General features: G+C 39.3%; 4 protein-coding genes across 4 annotated transcripts; all 4 read right to left on the minus strand.

The window, feature by feature from the left end:
* Nucleotides 1-45: 45 nt before the first annotated feature.
* LOC105380070 lies at nt 46-1,747 on the minus strand. Its single transcript, XM_011549558.3, has 4 exons — nt 1,581-1,747; nt 1,434-1,466; nt 923-1,062; nt 46-690 (listed from the first exon to the last, which is right to left on the minus strand). Exons 2-4 carry the CDS (start codon nt 1,456-1,458, stop codon nt 115-117), a joined length of 741 nt encoding a protein of 246 aa, XP_011547860.3. The 5' UTR covers nt 1,459-1,466; nt 1,581-1,747; the 3' UTR covers nt 46-114.
* Nucleotides 1,748-1,921: 174 nt separating this feature from the next.
* Nucleotides 1,922-12,540, minus strand: LOC105380066. Its single transcript, XM_038113836.2, has 8 exons — nt 11,654-12,540; nt 11,275-11,497; nt 10,834-11,050; nt 5,154-5,433; nt 3,358-4,284; nt 3,022-3,244; nt 2,539-2,755; nt 1,922-2,278 (listed from the first exon to the last, which is right to left on the minus strand). The coding sequence occupies exons 1-8, from the start codon at nt 12,473-12,475 to the stop codon at nt 1,993-1,995; spliced, it is 3,195 nt and encodes a 1,064-aa protein (XP_037969764.2). The 5' UTR covers nt 12,476-12,540; the 3' UTR covers nt 1,922-1,992.
* A 2,599-nt stretch (nt 12,541-15,139) lies between these two features.
* Nucleotides 15,140-18,240, minus strand: LOC125489855 (UDP-glucosyltransferase 2-like). The gene is made up of 4 exons (XM_048627218.1): nt 17,313-18,240; nt 16,947-17,169; nt 16,546-16,762; nt 15,140-15,446 (listed from the first exon to the last, which is right to left on the minus strand). Exons 1-4 carry the CDS (start codon nt 18,132-18,134, stop codon nt 15,158-15,160), a joined length of 1,551 nt encoding a protein of 516 aa, XP_048483175.1. The 5' UTR covers nt 18,135-18,240; the 3' UTR covers nt 15,140-15,157.
* A 466-nt stretch (nt 18,241-18,706) lies between these two features.
* LOC105380069 (UDP-glycosyltransferase UGT5) lies at nt 18,707-23,059 on the minus strand. The gene is made up of 4 exons (XM_048627217.1): nt 22,191-23,059; nt 20,730-20,952; nt 19,477-19,693; nt 18,707-19,202 (listed from the first exon to the last, which is right to left on the minus strand). The coding sequence occupies exons 1-4, from the start codon at nt 23,007-23,009 to the stop codon at nt 18,884-18,886; spliced, it is 1,578 nt and encodes a 525-aa protein (XP_048483174.1). The 5' UTR covers nt 23,010-23,059; the 3' UTR covers nt 18,707-18,883.
* Between the last annotated feature and the right edge of the window lie 3,537 nt (nt 23,060-26,596).

Raw genomic sequence — 26,596 nt, forward strand, 5'->3', positions numbered from 1 at the left:
AGGCCCATCACTTATCATACCATGGCAAAAAAAATAAACAAATAGTTGTAGTTATAGCATATTACTGTATTTGGGCTCTGTAACCAATGCTAATTTATATGTTTCGATGTGTAACTAATAGCTTTCATCATCACAACCATCAGGGCACCCTGGTTCACATTTAGGCCCTGGAGGTGAGAAGTCCAAAACGAAAGAAGTCTGGGAGCAAGTGACATCAAATTGATAATTATTGAACTTTGCTTCAACACTAAATTTTACCGGCTTCTCTGGGTCAAAGTCATCACCGTCAGTATTCAACACATACTTCAGAGGATATGGACCTGATGGGGCATTGCTGATGTCTGAAGGCTTTGTGCAAACAGTGTACTGGCCATTATGTCTTATGATTCTAATCAAAGGCAGTGCTGGGTTGTTTCCGGTTGGGGCAGTCAAGTTGTTAAGGCATGTCTGAACGATAGTTGAGGCTCCTTTTTTCCGGCTTTGTGGTCTGCAACTCTTGGTTTTGGGGGGGCAGCAAGGTTTACAGCTCTTTGGCTTGCTGTAGCAAGGCACGGGACATGACGGTTTGGGTTTAGCACATGAGTAATCGGGACAGGATGGTTTTTCTGCTCCACAAGACCCAAAGCATTGTTCTTCCATCCGGCGTAACGCGTCACAGGCTATGTGGCCAGGTCGCCAACCGCATCTTAACTGAAACAGTAAATTGTACCTCTTTAATATATTCAGAGGATTCTAAATTAAAAAAGAAAAGGATGGGGGATCATAGGGATATTTTCTGTGCTTTGCGTCATACTGTTGAGGTATGTATAATGTACCTAACCAACCAGTCCATCAGGTCAATATGAAATTTTTGATAGTTATTTTCTCTATTTACCTACTCTACCTACCTAAACTATGGATAGTTTAGTAACTTGTTAGTTACCTGATGTTCAGGCCCATCCCTCGCTGTGTAAAGCCATCCCATGTCCCTCGGTATCGGGCCTTGCCGGATTTCCTCGTACACGAGGCACCTGTGCTTGGCCAGACCACACCGCCCCAAGCATGCTGCTGATGATTTTTGAGCTGTAAAGTAAACAAAAGTTGTAAACGGCAGCAGCACGGGTCTGTTATCGACGTCGATAAACTTGTTTAATACGCGTTTCTCAAATCAGAGCGCGTATTTCTTGGCGTTTATCTACGTCGTTAACGAACCCGTGAAGCGGCAACTGAAGTCGCTACGCTAATCTAAATTCCAAAATTCTCGACACCCTCAGTAGTTCCCGGTCCGATGAAGTATAGCTACTTTACAATGTGCCTCAAAATGATATTTATAGGTTCATTTATGTATAGTTGTATAGTATTGGTAGGTGCTTACGTATATAGTTCCTATTCCTAGATGTATTATACGAAAATATGTACCAAAGGTAAATAGGTAGGTACCTACTTGTACTTACATTTCGAGTTGCAACAACAAGCCATGTTAAATTCTGTAAAGATGTGAAAACATTTCTTTAAATTATATGAATGGTACTAATGTAATGGACAGTACTGAAGTAATCGTGTAATTTGGTAGAATCAGAAATCTAAGAACCAATACTTACTTATTGAATATGTTTACATTTCCTTCCTGAAAAACAAGTTTCCTTGCATTTTGCTATATTTCTTGTTTGATGCTATTGATGGAGAGCATCACGCTTGCATCATGGATTGCTACGCTTCTTCCATGTTTCATCAGGTTTGCCAGTTTGCCAGGTTTGTTTTGGGCGGATTTCATGATAGATGCATAGAGATGTTTGAAAATGACAGTTAATGACTTTGCGTCTCAATCTCAGCATAAAGTTTTAAAATAGATATCACACTTCCCTTCACTTCCGCTTCCGGTAAACATACACAAAAAAGCCACCGTTCTTAGCCAAGTTTTGGCCAAAGGTTTTGTGAATAAAACAAATATTTTTTATAGCCATATATTATATTCTGTTTAAAATTAATGTAGTTTAAACTTACATTTAAAATCTAATGCCGTTTAGGTTTAGCCTTAGCCTTTGGTTTCTTTACGTCTTGCTTCCTTGCCCGGCAACAAGCCAACCTAACCAGCCATACGATCACACTAAAGAACACCACAAACACACTCAAAACATCCAGATACATGTACTCATAGAACCACACGTCAGCCGCAGCGGTCCTGAAGGTTGAGTTGGGGTGTCTTGCTGCAAACTCCGTCCAGAACACAGCTGCGTCCATCGGGGACATAGGCCGGTCGTGCCACGTCTTCGATAGAGCTTTCACTTGCTGACGGTACCTGGAATTTTAAACATAGTTCTGTGAGTTTATATTGAGGTTTACGATGGTTTCTTTTGTCACCAAGGGATAGAAGTGTGGCTGAATATTCTCGTAGGTATTATAGTTATTGTTGCGGGTTTAGGAAGGCCTAGCAAAGTCATGGGTTTAAGGCACTTAACCCTTCTAATAGTGACTTCACTAACTACTACTTCTTCTTCAGCCTATAGTAGTTCACTGCTGGACTTTGGCATTCCACATTCACAATCACATGTGACTTACTCAGGGTTCAAAACTTTCTTCAGCGCCGCCACTAAGCTATCCTTTGTGAGTTCTCTGTACTGGATCTGCACTCCTAGTCCACACTCCTCAATAGACGCAGCGTTGGCCGGCTGGTCCCCTAGTACTGGCATCGCCACCATGGGGACCCCGAAGTGGATAGCCTCGGTTGTACTTAACATGCCCGAATGGGAGAAAAAGGCTACCGTTTTCGGGTGTGCTGGAAATTCAAAATGATTTATTACTATCTAGATGTACAAAGATTCGGCGCATTATGAGAATTATGTTACTTATTACTTCATGGTAATTTGGATTGTGTAGGGTAATTATCATACAATGGTAGACAAGACGATGCTTATGTGAAGGTATGATAATGGAAAAAATATAGGATGGCCTATTCCCATGAATAGATAATGCTTTAAAAAAGAATTAAGTAATTTAAATATAAATGTTCGATAGGTATTAAATATTTTAGTAAAACTTTACCTAAAATATCGATTTGAGGCAGCCAACTGGAAACATACAGGTTTCTCCTTCCTTCCAGTTGAGTCTCGTTTTCCCATTTCCATACAAACTTTTGTGGAAATTCGTCCAAGGCTGCCAGGATTTCCTCGAGTTTTTCAGCAGAAAGAGTGGAACTCTTCACGACTGAACCGAAGCTTATGTAGACCACTCCATGCTCTGCATTCGGCACGAAATCTTTGAGAGCCTGAAAAGATAATAATAATTATACAGGGCCTTGAATACTTATTTAACTAAATAGTTATAGTTTTGCATTTTTTCATGGAATTCAAAATAATAAATAAGATTACAGCTACTTACCCCTGTCAAAGGTTTTGCTTTTCCAACATGGTATCCTCCCACTTCTATCACATTAGCCGGAAAAAGCCTCGATCCAGTCAACACAAAGTTGTGATACAAAAGGACAAACTTCGCTTGACGCCCCAACTCTTCCAACGGAGGTACTTCTCCGATATACCTTGCTATAGAATTCTGATTATTTCTTTGAGTCCAATAGTAATACAATGTTTGTACGTAAACATCAAAAACGATCCGTTCAATCTTTTGGTAAAGGGTAGGCTTAGAGCCGCCCTCTAGGAAGTGATAAGGAACATAGGACGGGTTATCAGGGATGCCAAACCTTTTGTAATGCCAGGGCATGAGAATATGTGTTGTTATTGACACGACTGGAGCGCCCAGTTTGTACGCGAGGCCAAGGCCACAATCACTGTTGAACAGTTCCACTAAAGCGACGTCGAACTTTTGTTTATTTTTAACCAATCCCTGCACTCGTTTGTTTTGGAGCATCGCATCGCAGTTGGCAGTCCCGGTCCAGGACAGAAACAGTCCAGTTGATATTAAAGTCCAGTAATTTCTTTTTAATGGCATAGCATCTTCGAATATGTCACTAGTTCCCGCTAGGCTGATGTCGTGATAGTTGGCCGGGGGACTCTTCTCAGGGAAGTGAGAGATAACAGTTAGGTTATGTCCCCTTCTTTCTAGTTCTAGTAAAAACGTCTTGAACACGAAGAAATGGCTCTTTCCTTCGTATGGCAGGATGCACAGGATATTGAGTGAGTCCACGCATAGCGTCAGTAGGCTCGCGAATACACCGAATGTTTTTATTAAGTTCATTGTGCCCCAAACTCGTGAGTCACATAACAGGTTATGTGAAGGACTGACTAGAACATTAATCACTACGCTTTGACGGCGAGCGTCTGCAGAGAAACAGACAAGCGGCCCCAAGGCCTACTGACTGACTGACTGATAAATTATTATCACGTAATATTCAATTCAATGACTTGGAAGTGACGATTATAAGTGCCTATTGAAGTAGGTAAAGTATACTAGGTACCTAGCTGCTGATAAATAATTAGATAATTACATAAGTAACCTAATTGATAGCGTAGTTACCTATACAATAATTTTAATTGTCGGTGAAATAGTTTATCGTCTGAAGTCTGAACTGAAATGTTCATCTGATTTTCTCAATGTCGACAACGACAATCGTCAGGACTATGGATACATTTGGATCCCGTGCAAATCAAGTGCAAATACATGCCAATGATTGGTAAATTTATTAGGTATATATCTACTTAGTTTAAATTAATAATAGTTATGCTTTTGTTAAGGCAAGTGTATAGTGTCAAAATAAATAATCTTAAGGTGGGTTAACCGGGTTAACCTAAAATTAAATTAACCAACCGATCGGCTAATGTTGGTGTAAGTACCTACCTACATTGAAATGTTTTCCGCAACATATTGTGGCTATTAATAACTTAGTAACTACTTAAAGTTATTTTTGTTAAGTAAGTGTACAAGTTTTAAGTAATTTAACCCTAAAAATACTCAATTCACAAGGTTCAAAAACTGGTTCGGATATTTCGAGCAAAAAGTCATGGACCGTTGCCGTTGTCCGTAGCTAGCCGTAGAATTTGTATGTTATACATATATACTTTCTACGTACGAAGAAAAAGAACGGATCAATTCTCTTTTATCAATTCACTTTTATTCAGTTATTTTATTTATGTGGTAATTTATCTTATTTATTTGGTAGGTGTTTATTATTAGCTATGTATGTATCTACATTACATAATTATTAGACATTAAAAAACTTACTGCAGTTTAGATTTACGATTAATTTGCCCTCGACCAGTCTTCTTCGAGCTCGAACACCAGATTTTACAAAGAGCAAAGACAACAACTAAGGGAATACCTACAAGTATACTTAAAATATCTAAATTGAGGTATTGATAGACGGGCACGTCTGCCGCTCTAGTTCTGTAGGTGATGTTGGTGTGTCGCGCCGCGTACTCCGTCCAGAAGATGGCGCTGTCCATGGGAGACGAGGGCTGGTCGTGCCACGCGCGGGATATACTCTTCACGTTGGCTCTGAATCTGTGGTGATAAATGTGGGATTGGTGGTCAAGAACAAACACTTTTAGATACAGTTTAAGTACCGTAGCTTTATTTTAACTCTTTTTAAAATATTATTAAATAGCAACGCGCCTAATCAGTCTTCCATCTTTTATTCGTCTCCTTCCTTCCTTCTCGCTCTTCCGGTCCTTTCACTCACTCACCTTACGTTCCTTTCTACTCAAGTCATAACGTTCCATTCTCACATCCCACACTCGGCCATTCTGAAGCAAAGGCTGCCCTCAGCCTTTCATACTTTAACAGTCATATACCGTTACAGAAAACAGTCTTATAAATTTATAGAACACAGTCTTATACAGTAATAGAAAACAGTCTTTTACAATAACAAAAACAATGATACCTTTAAACATAACATGTTAAAACATATTTTACTCTTAATAAAACAAAACAAAATTAACTTTGTGTAATATAAGTTACACTTGAACATAAAAGTTACAACATAACAGTTACTTGAACATACCTTGAACTTGTAAACCTTAAAGTTACACATCCTATTCTTATTCTAATAATACTATCCTATCATACATTAACTCAACTTATACTTTACTTGCATTCTTAAATCTTTACTTCTTTCATTCATCTCTGTAAAACAACCTTACTCACCTAGACCTTCCTCCGAGTCATTAGTAGGCCATGGTTTCATGTAGTCACTACTACTACTAGTATTTATTGGACCCTCTTTTGATAAATCTATCTTTTCCACATTGTAACGGTCGTTTCGTTTCACTTTTGTTACTCGATATGGTCCTAGATACTTCGGCTTGAGCTTCATACTGGTACCAAATTGTGTCCTCTTTATGGCCACAATGTCACCTTCCTTATATTTATTACTTTCTTTCCTTTTCTTATTATACTGTTGTTGGTTTTCTTGTTGAACCTTTAATATTTGCTGTTTCGCTTGCTGCCGGAGGTCTTCTCTTTCTTGGTTAAAATTTTCTCTTTCTTCTTGCAATATTAAGTCGTAGATTTCTATATCTTCTTTGCATCTCATCTTTGTGCCAACAAGCAATTCAAATGGGCTGGTATTGATACTTCTTTGAAATGTGCTGTTCAGAGCCATCTGTACACGTCTTACATGCTTATACCATAGTCCTGGCTCTGCGATAGACATCTTTGTAAGAACAGCTATCAGAGTTCTGTGAACTCTCTCAACTTGTCCGTTCGCCCGTGGAACTCCAGTGGTTATCAACACATGCTGTATCTCTTCTCTTTCACAGTATTCTTTGAAGTCATGACTGGTGAAGCAGGATCCTCTGTCTGTAATATAACGACGTGGATTTCCAAATGTCTGCTGCAGAATGAGTAGCTTATCAATTGTCTCAGCACTTGTTGTTCCTTTGGTTGGAAATAGCCATACAAACTTGGTGAAACCGTCTATTACAGTTAATATGTAGTTATACTTCTTCTTAGTCTCCAGGAATGGTCCAATATGGTCACAGTGCAGAGTGTCCAATGGTAGACTGCCTTTTTCGATGCTGTTCAGAAATCCTTCCTGTTTACCTTCCTTCTTTGTTGCTAAAAGGCAGGGAATACAACCCACAATGAAATCCTCAATCTTCTTGTTAACATTCTTCATGTAATAGTCTTTATTTAGCAACTCTAGCATTTTCCTCTTCCCAAAATGTCCTCGCTCATGTATTTTCTTAATGATGTCATGCTCCATACTTCTGGGTATTACTAAACATTTATCTTCTCCTTTATACAGCATACCATTATCTAACATGTAGTCCTCGTATGGTTTTTCTTTCAGAATATTCATGATTGCATTCAGTCCGTCATCTTGTTGCTGTGCTTGTCTTATCTGTTCGCTGACATTTGTCACACATGCTATGCGGCTCAATGCATCTGTGTGCCTCATCTTGCTGCCTGGTCGGTGCTCAATCTCATAATCATATTCATCCAATAGCAAGACCCATCTTGCCACTCTGGTTGTCAAATCCTTCTTCTTTAAGGTTAGTTCGAACGCCTGACAATCTGTAACAATCTTAAAGTGTGATCCATACAAGTAGTGCCTGAACTTCTTTACTCCTTCTACTATGGCTAGAGCCTCCAACTCATAGCTTGAGTATTTCTTCTCTGCGTCATTCGTCTTTTTGCTCATATAGTGAACTGGGTGAAGTCCATCGTCATATCTTTGCAGAAGAATTGCTGAGTATGCAATACAGGAAGCGTCCGTGTGCAGTTCTATTGGTAATGTTGGGTTAAATATCTTTAGAACTGGTTGGCTACTCAGTTTTCCCTTCAGCACGTTGAATGCCACTCTCTGCTCTTCACCAAATTCAAATTCTTTGTCCTTCTTTAACAACTCTGTTAGCGGCATGGCAATCTGAGCATAGTTTTCTATGTACTTGCGGAAATACGACGTCAGTCCCACAAAGCTATGCAACTGCTTTACGGTTCGAGGTTCTGGATACTTCATAACAGCATCAGTCTTGTCAGGTGAAGGTCGCACTTCTCCATTCCCAATCACATGACCGAGATACTCCACTTCACGGCATAACAGCTTTGCCTTCTTCCAGTTGATTTGGAGTCCATACTCCTCGGCTACAGCTAGTACTTCTTTAAGTCTTTTGATACCCTCTTTCTCATCAGCAGCTGGAATTAACAAGTCGTCAATGAATATTACAACTTTATTCTCGGCTATCAGTTTCATGAAGATGATTGACACAAATCGCATGAAATACTTTGGGCATATTGACAATCCAAAGGGAGCACGCAAGAATTCATACTGTCCTTGATGAGTTACAAAGGCTGTGTACTTCACCGATGATGGCTCGACCTTTAAATGAAAAAATCCATCCTTTAAGTCAATCACACTGTATACTCTTGCCGGCTGCAGCTTGTCTATCAAGTCTTCTATGATCGGTAGAGGATACTCGTCTCTAACAAGCTTCCTGTTAATCAGCCTGTAGTCAACACATAGTCTTAAACGTCCGTCTTTCCTCTTTACCAACACTACTGGACTGGAATAGTCTGAAAAACTCACCTGAATGATACCGTCTTGTAACCATTCTGTTACCTGTTGTTCCACTAGTTTCTGCTCGGTCAATGACAATCTCCTTGGTCGTTGAGACACTGGAATGTCATCCTTCAAAACAATTTTAAGTTGTAGTGGCACATCCTTGATTTGTTTAGGGTTATACTGGTCCACTATGTCCAACAACTCTTGTTCATACTCATGGCAGCCAATTGTATCTATAACAGAAGAAACACACATTATTTTACCCAACCATTCTTCTCCTTTCGAACAGAAAAACACACTTCCCTCATTCATCACCAAAGTCACATCTTTCAAAAACTGTTGCCCAATTATCACATCATACGGCATACTTTCATTCGGCATAACATGAAAAGTAACACTATAATACTGTCCATCCATAGAAACATTGATTAAAACTTTTCCACGACTTTGAATGTTTACAAGTCCAAGTCCACACAACAATAACTTTTCGCAGGTTAATTCAGGGCTTCCTATCTTCTTGTATGCGTCTTCCGTCATGAGATTTACTTCTGCACCCGTGTCGATTAATACTTCGAACCATTCATCGTTTATTTTCAACTTTTTCGTCGGTTTGTTGTCGTTCGACTTCCATGCTTGTTTGTTTACGTCTTGAAATTGTAGTCTTTGGTCTTCATCTGTCAAATCTGTCAATGTCATGTCCGCTTCCTTCGTAAACATGGCGCGTTTCCGTATGTCCTGTGACGCCGCCAGATGTCGCTCGGGTCTCTCGCCTCCAGTGCTGCCAACTTGACCAACTTGCGCTGGAAATTGTGATTCCCGCCGCCGGAAGTTCGGTTGAGTTTGATGCCAAGTTGAATGACCGCACGCCGACGAAATATGGCCGAACTCATTGCACTTGAAGCACTTCATGCCACGATTCTTATATGGACACTCTCGCGATGCATGGTTCATTTCTCCACAGTTGAGGCATCTTATAGCAGGACTTCTCTGGGATGGCTGGACTGCTGCAGGCTGCCTCCTTGTCCGCTCGCTCGTCGTCGTCTCTCTTGAAGATGCTGCCGCTGTTGCCGCCTTTTCCTTCATCTGCTCGTATAGTTTAAGTTTTTCTTTCAGGACAGGATACGTCGTAGAGCCGTACAAGATTGTTTTATTCACCTCCGCGTCCTTGATGCCTTCTATTATGTATTGTATTGATACATAATCAGGGAACTTTGCTCTCTTACCCATCTCTTTCATGACGAGCATGTACTGGTGATAGGTCTCACTGGGCTGCTTCTTACGAGCTGACATTAACTCATGCATTTCTTTGGTGTTAATGCTGTCGGGGAATTCCTTTTGGAGGGCCGTCTTCAGTTCCTCAAACGTCTTGAAAACTTTCTCTGTCTTCAGCCACAGTGCTGCGGTACCTGATAGTGATCTTCTGGCTATAATAAGTTTTTGTTGCGGCGTCCAACTGAATATTTCAGAGTTGTCTTCGATGTCCTCGGCCCATTTTGTTGACGAGTAGGTGTCGTCTTCGCCGTCGAATTTATTCAGACTCAACATCCCGTCGAGGTACGTAGCCGTCGGATCCGTGGTGGTCGTCGTCGTGGTCGTCCTTTCTCTGCCGGTCATTTTGGTTTTGTCGTCGTAAAAACACAAAATGAAAAATTTTCGTCTTCGTCTTGTTGGATAGGGCACGTGCTTCGTCGTTGCGTCGTCCGTCGTTTTTCTGTTTTTGACCAAATCCCGGACGAGCCCCCAAAATTTGTGGGATTGGTGGTCAAGAACAAACACTTTTAGATACAGTTTAAGTACCGTAGCTTTATTTTAACTCTTTTTAAAATATTATTAAATAGCAACGCGCCTAATCAGTCTTCCATCTTTTATTCGTCTCCTTCCTTCCTTCTCGCTCTTCCGGTCCTTTCACTCACTCACCTTACGTTCCTTTCTACTCAAGTCATAACGTTCCATTCTCACATCCCACATAAATAAGTAATACTTAATTACATATTTACTTGTAAACCAACCCACCGACCCCAGTGACCTGCAACGGTCCCAAGGTTAGGAAGGCAGTTTAAGCATAATGGGTTACCGCGATGGAGGTGTCTGCGAGGATGCATACCTCGCAGACACCTCGGTACTGCCAGTTATCTAATTATATCCGAAAGCTCAAAATGCTACTTGGATGGGATTCGAAGTTTGCTGCTTTCTTTCTCTTCTTAGTCATCAGCTTGACAAATTCATTACATTTTTGCGAATAAGGATTCATAAAACTTCAGGTTTGCATAGATAGGGAAATAAATTCCTCTTACGTAAGGAAAGGGGTAGGGAGTAGCAACACTGGGGAAGCTCCTTTCGTGCACTATGAAACAAAAATATAGGAATAACTAAACATATTTACTTTTAAAAAAACTTACTCTGGTCTTAATACTTTTCTCAGCGTGTTCAGGAGAGTTTCCTTTGTTAATTCCTTTAGCTGGATTCTTAATCCAAGCCCACTTTCTTCAATGGCGGCCGCGTTAGAGGGTTGATCTCCGAAAATTGGCATCGCGACCATGGGAACTCCATGGTACATACCCTCAGTGGTGCCCAGCATGCCACAGTGGGAGTAAAACGCTAAGACCTTCGGGTGCGCTGAAAGAAAAGAAAGGTGTGTCTGCATTAAATGAGGCTCGTGTATGCCGAAGGTCATGGTCACCTGTCAGCCAAATGGGGCTAGATTAATACTATCTAGTATAACCTAATTAATCTCAGAAGACCTAGGTAACGACACTAATCAAATGTCTCATTATCATTTGGCACGCGAGTGTTAAATTAAAAAAAAAAACATGAATCTCAAGAGGGTGAAAGGAATTTACCTAATATATCATTTTGCGGCAACCATTTCGATATGTAAATATTTTTGGGGTTTCCGGGTAGCGCGACTCCCTCGAACTTCCACACCACCCTCTGTGGCAGCTCCGCCACCGCTCCCAATATAGCTTCCAACTTCTCTGCCGGGAGTGTCTCTGCTTTTAACATTGACCCGAAACTGATGTAAATGACACCGTGCTCTGATTCTTCAATGAACTTACGAAGAGCCTGAAAAATATCATAAAATATAGTTAGTTGCTTACAGTAGTAGTAATTACAATCGTATAATAGCTATCTACTAGCTAGCTGGTAATGGTTACAATGCTGCTACTAGCTGTAGCAGTGGAAATTTAAATATTATTAATTTAAATCATGATGACTTACGTCTGGTAAAGGCTTTGGCTTAGCAACATGATAGCCTCCAACTTCTTTAATATTAGCTGGAAACAGTCTGGACCCAGTCAAAACAGGATTGTGGTACACGAGATTCAATTTAATATCCCTGCCCAATTCCTCCAAATCAGGCACTTCCGTGAAGTGAGACAGCAACATGGAACGCTCATTTCTCTGACTAAAGAATTTATAGATGAACTCGAAGTAGGAGTCAATGATTGAAGCTTCTACTCGTTCGTACAGCGTCGGGTGGCTGCCTCCATCCGTCATCATGAAAGGAACATAAGAAGGGTTGAATGGCACCCCAAATCTCTTGTAGTGCCACGGCATCAGAGAATGAGAGGTTAGGCCTACTACGGGCGCCCTTAGTCCATAGGCTATGCCCAATGGACAGTCGCTGTTGAACTGCTCCACAAGCACTACGTCAAACTTCGTGCCCGTCTTCCACAAGTTCTGAACTTGGTCATGATCCAGCATCAGTTTACAGTTGTCGTTGCCCGCCGTCACAAGGAATACACTCATCATCACCAAGGATAGAAAAGTCCGTTCGATGGGAAACACATCTTCGAGAACCGCCAACTTTCCTGCCAAACTAATGTCACGATAGTTTTTCAGCGGTGCCTTTTGAGGAAAATGAGATATAACTGTAAGGTTATGTCCCCTGTTAGCTAATTCCCTTAGGAAAGGCTCGAACACAAAAAAGTGGCTTTTTCCATTATGAGGGAATATGCCAAGAATATTCAAAGGAGACACTTCGTTCAAACACAATAATACTATGGCAAATTGTATTGCCCGACGCACCACCGACTTCATTTTGTTCAATCAGACCACTGCCGCACTACTAATACGCTAAAGTGATGACTGAAAATTGAATGATTGATAGTGCCATATATAGGTGATAACGACCACCAAATATGTGATAACTATAGCAGTACGTAGATAGGTACATAAACAAAATGTAATCTAGAATCAACATGCATATCTAAAGCGATGGTTACATCATTAGTCGTGAATTTCTTTCAAGCATGTTTAAAAAAAAGAATTATTTTACTTTCGAAAAAAATTACCTCATAATCAATCAATGACCAGACAACTTTTCTCCAGAAATGAACTTTTTTCCGATCCGATCTTACATAAATACAAAGATTGGTAAGTTGTACCTACAGTACTTTTTATGGGTAAGTACCTACCTAATACCTAATCCATAAAAAAAGGTAATTTTCGATAGTACTTATATTTTATGGGGAGGATGGTTCAGCAAGTATAACCAGCAGTTCATGTGGTTAAATGTATCGGGATCATTATTACCTAAATAAAATGGATGCAAGTCATTGTTAGTAGACTATTATTGTCCAAGTAACTGTGATTGTTCAAAATTTGTTATTTATGAAGCTTTAAAATTTCTCAGAATTATATTAACGTTATCTTATGGTGGGTTACATTGCAATTTACGCCTCTAGGGCAATTAGATAAAACATTAGCTTCACAATATTTTATGACAAGGCTGAATAGATATCTAGATTTTGGTTTCTAATTTCAAATGTCACTAGGTATCCTACAGCAAGGTCTAATATTTATCCACGTGTAAGAAATTAAATAAGTAAGTATACCTACATAAATATTAACTATTTATACATATACAACTTATGTTCATGATTGTAAAGATAGACCTCCTCGACGAATGTTAGATAAAGAAAATATTCACAGTTCGACGAATGTTAGATAAAGAAAATATTCACAGTTAGGAGAAAAACAAAGTTTTTCATGTGCACGTTAATTTTTAATAAAGTACCTACTCGATTTTCGAGTTATTATTGTTTTATGTAGGTAGGTATCGCCCTCCTGCCCGCTGGACTGACGACCTTAGGCGGGTAGCCGGTAGTGGTTGGATGAGGAAGGACGAGGACCAAGTGTTGTGGCACTCCTTGGGAGAGGCCTACGTCCAGCAGTGGATGATTATTGGCTGATGATGATGATGCAGGTATGACGTGCCATTGATAGATGACTAAGGCGGGTGGCTGAGAATTGCCGTGCAGCTTAACCAATCTGGATTCTTGACTGCTTTGTGACCAAAATAATAAAATTATTTACCGTTTTAGACTGCATTGATTCTTACTGTACTACCACAAAAAACTTAAAAACATTGTTTTTAACAAGTGTTTAAAACGAAATTTGACAGATTTTGTAGGTGTTTGACAGCGCTAAACATGTATTAAATACTGTCGAAGTTTTGTGGTAAGGTGGCCTACTAAGCCTTACTAAGGCCCCTAATACCTAGGTACTTATCGGCTAAACTAACTTGATGGTTAAAGCTTAGATTAAACAACTCGTTTCGGATATTGTGCACATGAAACGCATAATATTGAAAAAATTGCAATGCCTTCTTTACGGTTAATCTTAGATTTAACCGGTTAATTTTAGGAATAACCGGTAAATATTAGGTATAACCAGTTAATTTTAGGTTGAACCGGTTAATATTAGGTTTAACCGGTGCATCTTAAGTTTCGACCCGAACTTATAGATGCAGTGTGTCCTTGGTTAAAGTTCACATCCGAAAGATACTTAGAGACATTACTGGAAAGACTTGATCCGAAAGACGCAAACATTTAGGTAATACTTATACATACCTAATAGAACAGATTTTGTTCTAAAACTTATGAAAGATAATGGGGCCTGGCCTGGAGGAGGTAGATTATATTTCAATAAAATACTGCTCTTAATATTAATAAATATATTATTTTAATCACTGAAATACTTAAGAAGTATTACCTACTTATAGTATAAGTACCTACTATTAATAATCATGGAAGAAAATACTATACAGGATGTTATTTTATCGTTCTAGACGGCAGGTGAATATATCCGTTTCTTTTTCGCGTTTTCAGGGTTAATCTTATATTTATGTAAGTATAATTTAAGTTACGTAAGTAGCTCAGTACCTACCTATGTTGGATAAGACAAGTACAATGACCTGCCGATGGGAGTATGTACACTGATAAAAGTTCACCCATCATATATAGTGATTGGATTCATCAATTTCATCCTTGTTTCATCACTTAGGTGGGCTTAGGTTAGCGTCCCGTTTTATTTATTTATTTAATTCTTTATTGCACAAATATAAAAATACATGTACAAAAGGTGGGCTTAATGCTAAGAACATTTTACTATGTTGTTCCTTTAAAAATATGTCAAATCTCCATTCTTCTTTGAATATTAATCAGGATACGTATCTCATGATGAAAATAATTTGTACCTACCTCTACTATCACCACCTGAATGGCCTAAAAGGATCAGGTCATGATCAGATCAGATGCATGATGATTGGTAATGACGCTGAAAATTCTGTAGGGACATGACGTGGATTGGTTGTGGTTTTTGAACTGAAGGTTGTTAAATAGTACTCTTGAACAGAAGACTCTGTGATGCATCTCGGGGTAGGGTCGATAAGACACTATATACTATAAGATAGGTATAATATAAGTTATATATTTTTTATTATTCCCGTTTAGACTTCGACTTACCATTACTCACATTTTTTACAGTTCTTTTCGAGTTCGAACAGCAAATTTTATACACTACAAACATTAAAGCTAAAGGAACTCCAATGAGCACACTTAAAATATCTAAATTGAGGTATTGATAGGTGGGCACGTCTGCCGCTCTAGTTCTGTAGGTGATGTTGGTGTGTCGCGCCGCGTACTCCGTCCAGAAGATGGCGCTGTCCATGGGAGACGAGGGCTGGTCGTGCCACGCGCGGGATATCCGCTTCACATTTGCTCTAAACCTGGAAATAAAGTAGGTTTTAATACTTGGAACCGGAAGCTAATTACGAATGGATATAGTTACTTGTGGAGGTCCTATGGCACCCCAGAGGTGGAGTCTCCACTAACGTCCGCCAATTCCGCCTATCTTCGGCTGTACTTTGGCCTCACTTCAGCTAAATCCATAACTAACTACTTTGTAATAATCATCGGTCGTTGATTTACTCTACTCCTACTCTTCTCTAGATTTACCGACAAAAGTCATTTCAATTCACCTTATACAAAATTGTTTCGTCATCCAGCCACATGCTGGCTAAAACATTAACGTACTGTAGTGGTAGAACTTCTAAAGCGCAGGTAACATCGCAAGCTATAGCGTTCGCTCGCCCGACCTAGGCGTGGCAGTAGGTACGAGTAGCTCGCGTGTGAACCAAAATACACCCACGAGCAATGAAAAAGTTCTGCCTGCCATTGCCATTCCATGTCACAAGAACTTTTTCATTGCTCGTGAGTAATAAGCGAACGGTTTTTGACCTGCCTAGCTTGCTCGATTCGATATAGCTGCTGACTATGTATTAGATTTTCAAATTACAAACTTCGATCCACAATGGCTGATAGAAACATGGAGTGACTTTTGCGGCGTACTTAAAAGGCGACAATTAATAAGGGAACGTCATTGCCATGACCTACTTTAGCCCCAGAGCAAATCCTGTCTAGTGTTAAAACGTGACAGCCAGTGAGACCTAGACAGATACACCTAGAGATTAGCATTCAATAGAGGATAATAAGAGCTCAGGCAGCATACGTAATATGGGATGACATAGAATGCGTCTACTTTACTGTTCCTCGGTCAATAAACCTTATAAGGTAAACATGGCTTCTGTTTATTAAGAATTTCGGAAAAATTGCGATACCTTTGCCAACGCTAACTGGAATTTGTTGTGCTAGGGTATTTTGCCTTATCAGTCTATGCTTCAATATTGTATTGATTTTTCGTATCAAACTTATTGGTGAACTGTGTTTTTATGAGGATCATGTGCATTATCTGCACTTACTTCAATACAATATTGAAGCACCCAACTTATTGGTGCGTTTAACATCCAATTCTTAAGAATCACTTACTCAGGCCTCAAAATTTGTTTCAACGTTTCCAACAGTTTTTCTTTGGTAAGATCCCAAAACTGAACTCTTAGTCCAAGGCCGCTCTCTTCAACGGCTGCCGCGTTTGAGGGCTGGTCTCCAAAGATCGGCATCCCAACCATGGGAACTCCATGGTACATAGCCTCTGTGGTGCCCAGCATGCCACAGTGGGAGTAAAACGCTAAGACCTTCGGGTGCGCTGAAAATAACAACAATTAGCTGATTAGTAGGATTTGGAATTTCCGTTATTTTATCATTGTTCAATCCGTTGGTTCTTTTATCACTTTGATTTGATAACCTAATTATCATAATTATTTATTTAGACTGGTTGGTAGGTATCTAGAAACTACAGAATTAGCTCCCAAAGGGAATACGAAACTTACCTAATATGTCATTTTGCGGCAGCCAATCCGATATGAAAATATTCTCGGGATTTCCAGGAAGGGTAGACCCTTCGTATTTCCACACAACGCGTTGGGGGAGTTCAGATAATGCTCCTAATATCGCATCCAGTTTTTCTTTTGGCAAAGATTTCGACTGCAACATTGATCCAAAACTGATGTAAATTACACCGTGCTCCGATTCTTCGATGAACTTGCGAAGAGCCTGCAAATAGACCATAACTAATGACTCCAATGAATCGCAACAAAAAATACGCCAAGAACTAACGGTAAAGTCATTATAATGTAGAGTAAGTAAGTATTAAATTCTCTTAGTGTTGATAATAATGGAGAAGCTTTACAACTCACGTCAGGTAACGGCTTCGGCTTAGCAACATGGTATCCTCCAACCTCTTTAATATTAGCAGGGAATAGTCTGGACCCAGTCATAACAAAATTATGATATACGAGTCCTATTTTGATATCTTTCCCTAATTCCTCTAAGTCTGGAACGTCACCGAAGTGGGGCAGAAGCATTGCCCGGGTTGGCCTCTGACTGAAGTATTTGTAGATAAAATTGAAGTACAAGTCGACAACTGTAGCTTCTACACGTTGGAATAGCGTCGGCCGGCTGCCCCCATCCGTCAATATGAAAGGCACGTACGAAGGATTGAACGGAACCCCAAACATTTTGTAGTGCCACGGTAACAGGGCATCCGAAGTTAAACCAACAACGGGAGCCTTTAGCCCGTACGCTATACCCAATGGGCAGTCACTGTTGAACAGTTCAGTAACCACTACATCAAACTTAGTGTTGGTCTTCCACAAGCTCTGCACCTGCTCATCTTCCAGCATCAGCTCACAGTTGGTGTTGCCAGTCTTCACAAGGAAAGAACTGATTTTCATGAGGGTTAAATAAGAACGTTCAATAGGAAACACATCTTCAATAACTTTCACTTTTCCCGCCAAACTTATGTCCCGGTAGTTTTTCAGCGGCGTTTTTAGGGGGAAATGAGATACGACTGTCACATTATGCCCTCTGTTAGCCAATTCTTTTAAGAACGGCTCGAACACGAAGAAATGGCTTTTGCCCGGATGGTGGAAAATGCCGAGAATATTTAACGGAGTCACTTCATTGAAATAAAATAATAAGACGGCGAATTGTAGCGCCAGATGCAATGTTGACTTCATTCTGTGCGCGGAGCTCAATCGCGGGTGACTGACTAAAGTGCTAGGTTTCAGAAATTGATATCCCCGATAGCCTCCCCGTCCGTGTCACACGATGACATTCAACTTGTGGCCGTAAAAAGTACCTACACTGAATCGTTATCTACCTATGTTGTACGATAGTGGCTGGGGTATCTACATAATCTTATCTAAATCGCTACAATTATCTAATAGCTTTACAAATTACACACCTACTATCGTTATATTTTTTTCTGACAGAATAACAAACGAATGAATACCTACGTTTAGCATTTATTTCTAATTTCTAACTCACTAATTAAACCTCTCAAAATGCATTTGATTATTATTATTTCAGGAGGTAGTGTTTATTTATGTTTATGTTTATTGCCCAGAACCAGCCATTCATAGTTAGGTCTTACTAATATAATTCTACTGGACGTAGCGTAGGCCTCTCCCAAAGCACGCCACTGGATGTGTGTTTCAGAGTGTTGCAAAAGTGGTAACAATAGGTACTAAGCCGATATCAAATATAAATTAAGCCTTTATTAGATTGAATAGATTAGGGAAACAAAATGCATATGTTAACTCTTTATTTATTGGTACAATAAATTATAATAGGTCAACATTCCTCTTTGGACGGCACACAGCAACATCGTCACTATCATCGTCAAAATTAATCGATTCAGAGCCCTCTTGTTAAAAGTTTCTGAACTTTTTCTATAAAACCCAAGCACCACTAATCCATGTGCATTTTATTCGAATTTCACCCTTTTACTTCTTTTCTCTTCTACAAATGCCGATTGAGATTCCGCATCATTATTGCAACAGCAGCAACAACAAAAACACAGTATTTTGTACATTACAAGAGTCAGTATGTAAAGAACAATAGCAACAAACGCTAAAACGTCAAGTTGTAGCTGTTGGTACAAGGGAAGATGGACAGATGTCGCTGCTAAGTTGGGAGCTCCTTTATGTCGAGCTACGTATTCTGTCCAGTAGATGGCAGTTTCCAAGGCGGACATAGGACGGTCGTGCCATATTCGAGAAATTCGGGTAGCGCGTTGTTGAACTCTGAAAATAGGAAAAATTGTTTAGAAAGTTAGGAAGCATAATAAAATAATTGTGCAAAAATTTTAAGTTTCTAAACTAATCAAAAACTAGTAAGTAAGCATTTAATATTTGGCAGGCAAAGAATGAATCTAAATGAATCTCCTAATCACATACCTACCTACATTAATTAACGTGTTTTGGATAAGCCAGATTCCAGGAGCAGTCATGCATGCCTTACTTATGATGATTAGATGATTATGGTACTCATCCATAGGTATCAATAATAACAACTCACTGATGATCCAGTACATCATTAATAGCGTCTAACAGGAAGTCCTTCGTCAGGTCCTGATAGTCCACGACGGTCGCGATGCCCGCGTCTCTCAGAGCCGCTGCGTTTCCAAACTGATCTCCGAAAAGAGGGATCGCCACCACTGGGATGCCAACATCAAATGCCTCTATTGTGCTGAGAATACTGGCATGCGAGATAAAAGCTTTGACGTTGTGGTGCCCTGAAAAATAATGGAAAATGTTTTATGAGTTATAGAAGTGGCCAGTGAACTTATTTTACAAATACCTAGTAAGTATATTATCTCAATTATTTATGTTGATTCGACGAACAATGATAATAATAATTACGAGTAGACCTCCAACTAAGTATCGGACGACGACTGTCATTGAATAATGATCAAAGGAATCATATTCCAATCCACGTAATAGGTATTATGATTCCTGTTGCATGAAGCCAGTTGCACTACTATGGTTAACCGAACTGTTTTAATCTTCGATAATATTTATATTCAGTATCCATGTGTCACAGAAAAGTTCTTCATCTTATCAAGGCAGATTAGTGTCAGTCACAGACTGCCCAGGGTGCTCCGGAAGAATAAATAATCAACCCTCGAATATACTCCTTCCGTGCATCCCAAAACTAATCCATTAAACAGTTATGTAGTCATCAGTAAATATTGGGAGGATTGCGTAAACTATGTTGAAAATGACGTCAACATATCGTGTATTGGAACTATTGGTCGCGTCCGCCTAATTGATCTGAATATAGGTTGCTGTAGTGAGGATTTGCTGCCCGCATACTATGCGTAGCATAATGCGAATTGGCTCATTGGATAACGCATTTAGAATTCCAATTGACGTAGGATTAACTGATACATCACCGCTGTGCTATACGCATTTTAAAATGTCTACTGTAGCAATTTTATAGATTTATTTTATTTGGAGATATGCCCTAATTTTCTTAATGTCAAATTTTGGTTAGACTCATGCTCTTCATAACGTTGATAGTGATAGTGCTGATTTGTAATCCTACTGCTTAGGTACATGGACAGTTTAATAAGACGTATGTAGATTGTAAATATGTTATCACGATATAGGTACATAGGTAATTATCATAGAGTGCATAGTCCTCATTTAAACTTGCTTAATATGAACCCAAAGCTACTATCACTAGCACTTACCTACCCAACGAACTAACTATATTGTTTACATAACAAACTACCACGAGAGTGATAACGCGAAACATTACAAACTTACTTAGAATATCGTATTGAGGTAGCCACTTCATCGTCATCACATTTGAGGGAAGGTCCACTTCTTCATCACTGTCCCACTTCCAAAGGATTCGTAAAGGAATCTTCGAGAATGTGTCTAGAAAAGAGTTCAGTTTCTCCTTCGGTAAAGTGGAGTCTTTTACAGTTGACCCCAAATTGACGTACAGTACCCCGTGTTCTGCTTCAGTAATGAACCTTTCGATTTCCTGGAAAAAAGAAAATATAATGATTGTAATAATTTTGTAAATTGGAACTAAGACTTAGGGCGTCTTGCACAACAAAGTTAAATAAAATTAAATAGTTTGTCTCTTGCTCTGACAGTATAATGTCAGAGCAAGAGGTCATAGATTTAATTTTATTTAACTTTGTTGTGCAAGACGCCCTTAAATTACTCTGAAATGAAGAGGACTGACTTTATGACACCCCGTCTGCAATATTAAAGTAGCAGTTCAGTTGGTAATAATATTCTGATGCGTTGTTAAAGTTGCAACATTTAACAACGCATCAGAATATTACCAACTGAAAACCTAAATATTTTGAACAAATTCTAAATTCAATGTTTAAAAAAATGGAGGTTAGGTAAGTGTTATTTGGTGTCGAACTTTAAGTGGAACTTTTTCATTGCTCGAGTCGTGAGTGTAATTTGTGGACCCGTGCCGGGAATATGAGTACCTAGGGCCTAACCACCTTAGAATTCCGGACAGTTTTCAAGGATGCTGCATGATACTTCCGTGATGGAAGAGCGTTGAGGGACTCTTTATTAATGGTACCTACCGCTCCTCTTACTTATTCCAGCAGCGGTATTGCCAACATGCCAACCATTCTAAGGCCCTGTTTCACAATGTCTGGTTAGTGGCTGCCTGTGAGATAAAATACATGCTGTCACTGTCAAAAAGTAAAAACAGAGAGTGACAGCATGTATTTTATCTCACAGGTAGCCACTAACCAGACATTGTGAAACAAAAGGTGGTAAAAGGACGCTGACTGTAACACGTTAAATGTACTTTAGTTTAGTAGGTACATGAAATTCAGGTGTATTTAACCCACAAAGTTATATGTATATGATTAAACCCGATTTATTACTTTCAAAGTACCTACGTACCTAAATGGAAATGTGAACTAGGCATAATTAAGCTTTGTTTAGAGAGTGATAGTGTTAATTTATATCATAAACTCATGCATAAATATTATACAATGTAGGTATACCTGTGTATGTATGAACATTGACATTCATTATTTGTTGAAGTGTTCCATAATAGTATTTCTACAATCGAGTCCGCATCAATCCCTATAATAATATTATACTTTGTTTGTTTACATATTTTATCACCAACCGTTCGCACTTCGACCTATATTATTATTATGTCTGAACAGTTCAATTATAGCATGCAATGCATGATTGATCATGAGCGCTTGTTTTCTCTCAAAGATTCACAGAACTTACCGTGGGAAGGATTTTCGAGGGCCTCACATGGATGCCGCCAATATCGACAACATTGTCGGGGCGTGGGACACCCCCGAACACCGACGGGTGAGAGTTCACCAGCACGAGGCTCGCGTTACTCGCCAAACTCTCCAGCGAAGGCAAATTATCACCTAAATACTTGTACAAGAACACATGGTCGGTCACTTGAGACGCTACGTAATACACCCAGTTCGCTACATGATACACCACGTAACTCTTCAGCCTTTCTAGGAACCACGGCTGCCGGCCGTACGGCAGCACCGATTGAGAAACGTAAGCACTGTTGAAATTGATCCCCAATCTGTTAAACTGCCATGGTTGTATTGGGTGCGGATTGAACGCTATGTACGGTGCGCTGAGATTTGCAGCTAGCGCTATGCCGCAGTCACTATTATGCGACTCGACGAGGATCACATCGAACTTCGGCCTCGTCCTTAGCATGAGCAACACGTTGTTACTATCAAACAGAGTCCTACAGTCATCGTTGCCGGCCTTTGTCGTCACTAGCGTCTCGAACGGCACTCGAGATACTTCATTCACTATCACTGACTCAAAGGACAGTCCTTTGTGCACCGGGGACTTGCTGAGCAGTATTTCCTTGTAGTTGGGTGGCGGCGCCGGCAGCGGGAAGTGGGTGATGAGGGTGACCTGGTGGCCGCGGGCGGAGAGCTCCCGGAACAGCGGCCGGTACGTGAGATGGTGGCTGCGGTCCGGAGACGGGAATATGCCCAGGATGTTGTAGCTCTCAGCGGCGACGGTTGCGGCGAGACAAACACAAAACAGGTAGAGTTTATGCATTGTGCGCGTACGCTTTGCATGACAGCTGGATGGTTACTAGGGCGTAAATGGAAGCGGCTGGCGTGATTATCTAATAATAGTTGGCGTTATGAGGTAAGCGGTGACGTGAGGCGCAGCGCATTTCGTAAGAATCAGAAAATATTCGGTGACGATGCTCCGCCGGTGGTACTGACCTTGATCAGCGGCTGGAACGCCCAGATCTGTGCTATTGTTATTGTTGCGTGTATTTGTTAGTTAAGTACCTATTCGTATTGATATTAACTACTAAGTTTATTTAATCATGCATGACACAGGAAGTCAGGGCTGATTTTTTGTTAAAACTTACGAAACTTTGAAACTTACGAACTTCTATGGGTCCGATTGAGTTTATCGTTGGCATCTCTCAGTGCTAGCTCTAAAGTATTGATAAGTAGTAGGTATCAGAAAGATCTTCCAACTGTACGTATACCATAATGTTACACGGGGATTAGGCCCCATTGGTGCGTTGTGTCTCGTGTCGTCCCAAAGTAACTGTCATAAAATATAAGACGGTGCAACGTACCAATGGGGCATCGCCCTAGCTAGATACTTCCTATTAGAATTGAATTGATTCAATGTCCGCATCCGAGCTATATACATACATAGGAAAGCTTGTCCGTTTGTTTACATTCTAATGTGAGTACATTGTGCGTCTACATATCGGGGTCATTGACTCGGCAGTGTACGTAACCGCTTGTTGACCTAGCCGAGCCGCGATTGCTGTGTTAGCATAGAAATCTGCATTTCACTTCCCTAGTAACTACATACTAGTGATGTAACGAATGTGTGTTTTTGGACATTCGCGAATGCGAATGCGAATGGGAATATCTGATATCGACATTCGCGAATGCGAATGCGAATATTCAGTTTGTGTTCAAATTTGGCGTCATTTGTATGGTTTGATGGCAGTCTCGTACTGAACGAGGTACGTTCCGTTCTAGGCGCATTCCGAATCAGATTAGCCAATACCAGTTGCAGTTTTTTTAAAAGTAGTTACCCTTTATTTATCTCGACTCATTGCGCCTGTGTGCGGTTTCTGAGGGTGACTTAAACACGAAACATTTGAACGTAAGGTACGTGCTCCTTTTAATGCCCATTTTTTGCAATAATTAAATAAATAAAAAAAGAGAAAAAAATATTAAAATTAGAAACAATTTAAGAATATAAACATGATTACCTGCTATATTCTGCATTTATTTTTGAATATGAATCAACAAATAAATCATCAGATTAAATCAAGCTTCTTTACGGAAACAATCATTTTCGAACACCTTTAATGTGGGCCTTCTTAGGAACATAGGCACTTATCATGGCCCGATATTAATCAAGTAATTTATAAATGCTATCAAAACAAAAACCATGTTTTACCTAAAACTTAAACTTGTAATATTTGTGCAATAAAGAGTTAAATAAATAAATAAACAAAAATATGAACATCTTTGTTAATTAGTCAATTACTATCGTTTTTTGGACGTAATAGTACGGTGGTCTATCTTAGGATTAGCAAAACTAAATCTAACTTCATTACAAAAGTCTGTAATGATATTAAAATAATAAAAATGTTCTTCTGTTATTCTAACATTTTTTTAAAGTAAAAACAGTTTTTTTACTTATTCACAAAAATAAAAACAATGCTTAAATATTGGCTTTATTAGGTTAATAAAAAAATATGTTTGAATTTTTATTAATTTTATAATTACTTAAATTGGAAAGAAGATACTTAAGAGACTGTAATACGCTTAAAGTTTAGTTTCTTTGTTTGAATATAACATAATAATAAAAATATAGCCGAAATCACTCAATGTCTCTTTCATGTTCCAAAGAAACTATGATATTGTATAGTCCTGTAAGGCCAGGGCCATCTTGGCAACGCGTGTGGTGGGCCTTCATAGGAACAAGGCGACAAGAACTAATTAAATAAAATAAAAATCAACAAAGAATACAAACAACGCTTAGCTTCTTCAGAATGCCATTGAACCTACAAAAGTCTGAATAAAAAAACGAAAATACCTAGTTTTATTTTTTATTTTAAAGAAATACTAATAAGTTTGTAAAAATGAGGATGTAAATCGTAGGCTATTTTTTCTATGGCACTAACCAAACATTAGAGCGAAATTACAACTTATCCGGGCGTCTAAAAGATTGAAATTTTGAAATTGGCCATCTTAGGAATAGTGCCATCTTTGGCGCACGTACCTTATTTAAATCTATGGCTCTCTTGCTCTGACACTATATTGTCAAAATACGCTTTTTGATTGTTTAAAGAGCTTATTTATGTTTAGGTCTTATGAAACTAATAACTAAATCTATAGTTTCATTTTCCAAAGTAAATAAATATGATAAAGTAAGACTAGTAATTAAGAGGGTAACTTGTAATAAAAAAAGTTATAGACGAATGGATTTTGACTTTGTTAACCTACCATTATTTTCAAATAGTTTTTTTCTAAAAAGTACCTACTGATATTCGCAAAACATTCGCACAAAATTTTGCGAATGCAAATGCGAATGCGAATATCCAAAAAAGTGCGAATATTCGCGAATGCGAATGCGAATGCGAATATTCGTTACATCACTACTACATACCTATGGAAGTGCAAATGCTTATCTATTCAGGGTCGGGTTTTTTTTGTCCGGTCCAGCCACATTCAACCCGTTGGCAATGAAGTCGCTTAGAATTCCAGAATATCATGAATTTTCCATAGTCGGAGGATGGCGTTGTTCAGAATGAGCCACCGAGTCACCCTCTTTCAGGGTAGGTTACTATACTTCCTACTTTGGCTATATCCCCTAAAATTATGTAGGTACTTAACAGGTAAGTACCTAATATAACTAATTGGTAAAAGTTCGTTTGCATTCTCAGCTCCTCACCCACAATCATCACTGGCTTCATAAATAATGTGAGCTTCGCTTCGTCAGTGTCCCTGCCCCTACCTAGCTGTAGCTAAATACACCAGGAATCAAGTCAAGCAGTTGTTTACATTGGTCTCAAAATATTATTTATCCCTTCGATTTTAACTTTATTTAGATCCTTATAGTTAGTAATAACGATGTGGTCTGCTGTCTGCTAAGTTTTGACAACCTAAATGTGAATATAATACGAGTGAAGAGAAACAGTTACTAATTTCCTACACTAACGGAACCTATTAGAATCAATTTACAATGATGATATTGCGTACACTCGCGAAGTGAAGTCGCTAACACAATTGCCTCGGCGGTCGCAACTCGCCAAGTCGAGTTAACGAGGCGCACGGCAGTTGCCCACACACTTTGCATTTAAATTGTACTCCTATAATAACTTGAAATGTTGAATTTGGAAACACATTGCAGACAGAATTGTGGGACAAAGGATACTTTGTTACGTTGGGATCGTCGATACGTCTAGGTCTATTTAAATCATGGGGTACAAGAAAAATGGCCGTCCGAGTCACGGACGAAGTGGGCAGTCACCTATATACTGACAACTTATGGGTGGCTTATTAAAACCGCGGTGATAAACGGTAGTCAACTCTAGCGTTTGTCACCGACACGGTAAAAAGAAAAAAAATAATTCTCCTCTAAAAAATAAGTAT

This window comes from Plutella xylostella, chromosome 18 (assembly GCF_932276165.1).
Source record: "Plutella xylostella chromosome 18, ilPluXylo3.1, whole genome shotgun sequence".
Classification (NCBI taxonomy): Eukaryota; Metazoa; Arthropoda; class Insecta; order Lepidoptera; family Plutellidae; genus Plutella; species Plutella xylostella.

Excerpts from the sequence above, each read along its gene's own strand:
- LOC105380069 (XM_048627217.1), bottom strand. The coding sequence starts at position 23,009 with ATGCATAAACTCTACCTGTTTTGTGTTTGTCTCGCCGCAACCGTCGCC. Across the intron at positions 20,953-22,190 it reads CCTCGAAAATCCTTCCCACG|GAAATCGAAAGGTTCATTAC; the intron begins GTAAGTTCTGTG and ends TCTTTTTTCCAG. Across the intron at positions 19,203-19,476 it reads AATGATGTACTGGATCATCA|AGTTCAACAACGCGCTACCC; the intron begins GTGAGTTGTTAT and ends TCCTATTTTCAG.
- LOC105380066 (XM_038113836.2), bottom strand. The coding sequence starts at position 12,475 with ATGAAGTCGGTGGTGCGTCGGGCAATACAATTTGCCATAGTATTATTG. Across the intron at positions 11,051-11,274 it reads GCCGCAAAATGATATATTAG|CGCACCCGAAGGTCTTAGCG; the intron begins GTAAATTCCTTT and ends CTTTTCTTTCAG. Across the intron at positions 3,245-3,357 it reads AAGCAAAACCTTTGACAGGG|GCTCTCAAAGATTTCGTGCC; the intron begins GTAAGTAGCTGT and ends TTATCTTTTCAG.
- LOC105380070 (XM_011549558.3), bottom strand. The coding sequence starts at position 1,458 with ATGGCTTGTTGTTGCAACTCGAAAT. Across the intron at positions 1,063-1,433 it reads TTGTTGTTGCAACTCGAAAT|CTCAAAAATCATCAGCAGCA; the intron begins GTAAGTACAAGT and ends TTTACTTTACAG. Across the intron at positions 691-922 it reads GGGATGGGCCTGAACATCAG|TTAAGATGCGGTTGGCGACC; the intron begins GTAACTAACAAG and ends TTACTGTTTCAG.
- LOC125489855 (XM_048627218.1), bottom strand. The coding sequence starts at position 18,134 with ATGAAGTCAACATTGCATCTGGCGCTACAATTCGCCGTCTTATTATTT. Across the intron at positions 17,170-17,312 it reads AGCCGAAGCCGTTACCTGAC|GCTCTTCGCAAGTTCATCGA; the intron begins GTGAGTTGTAAA and ends GTCTATTTGCAG. Across the intron at positions 16,763-16,946 it reads GCCGCAAAATGACATATTAG|CGCACCCGAAGGTCTTAGCG; the intron begins GTAAGTTTCGTA and ends TGTTATTTTCAG.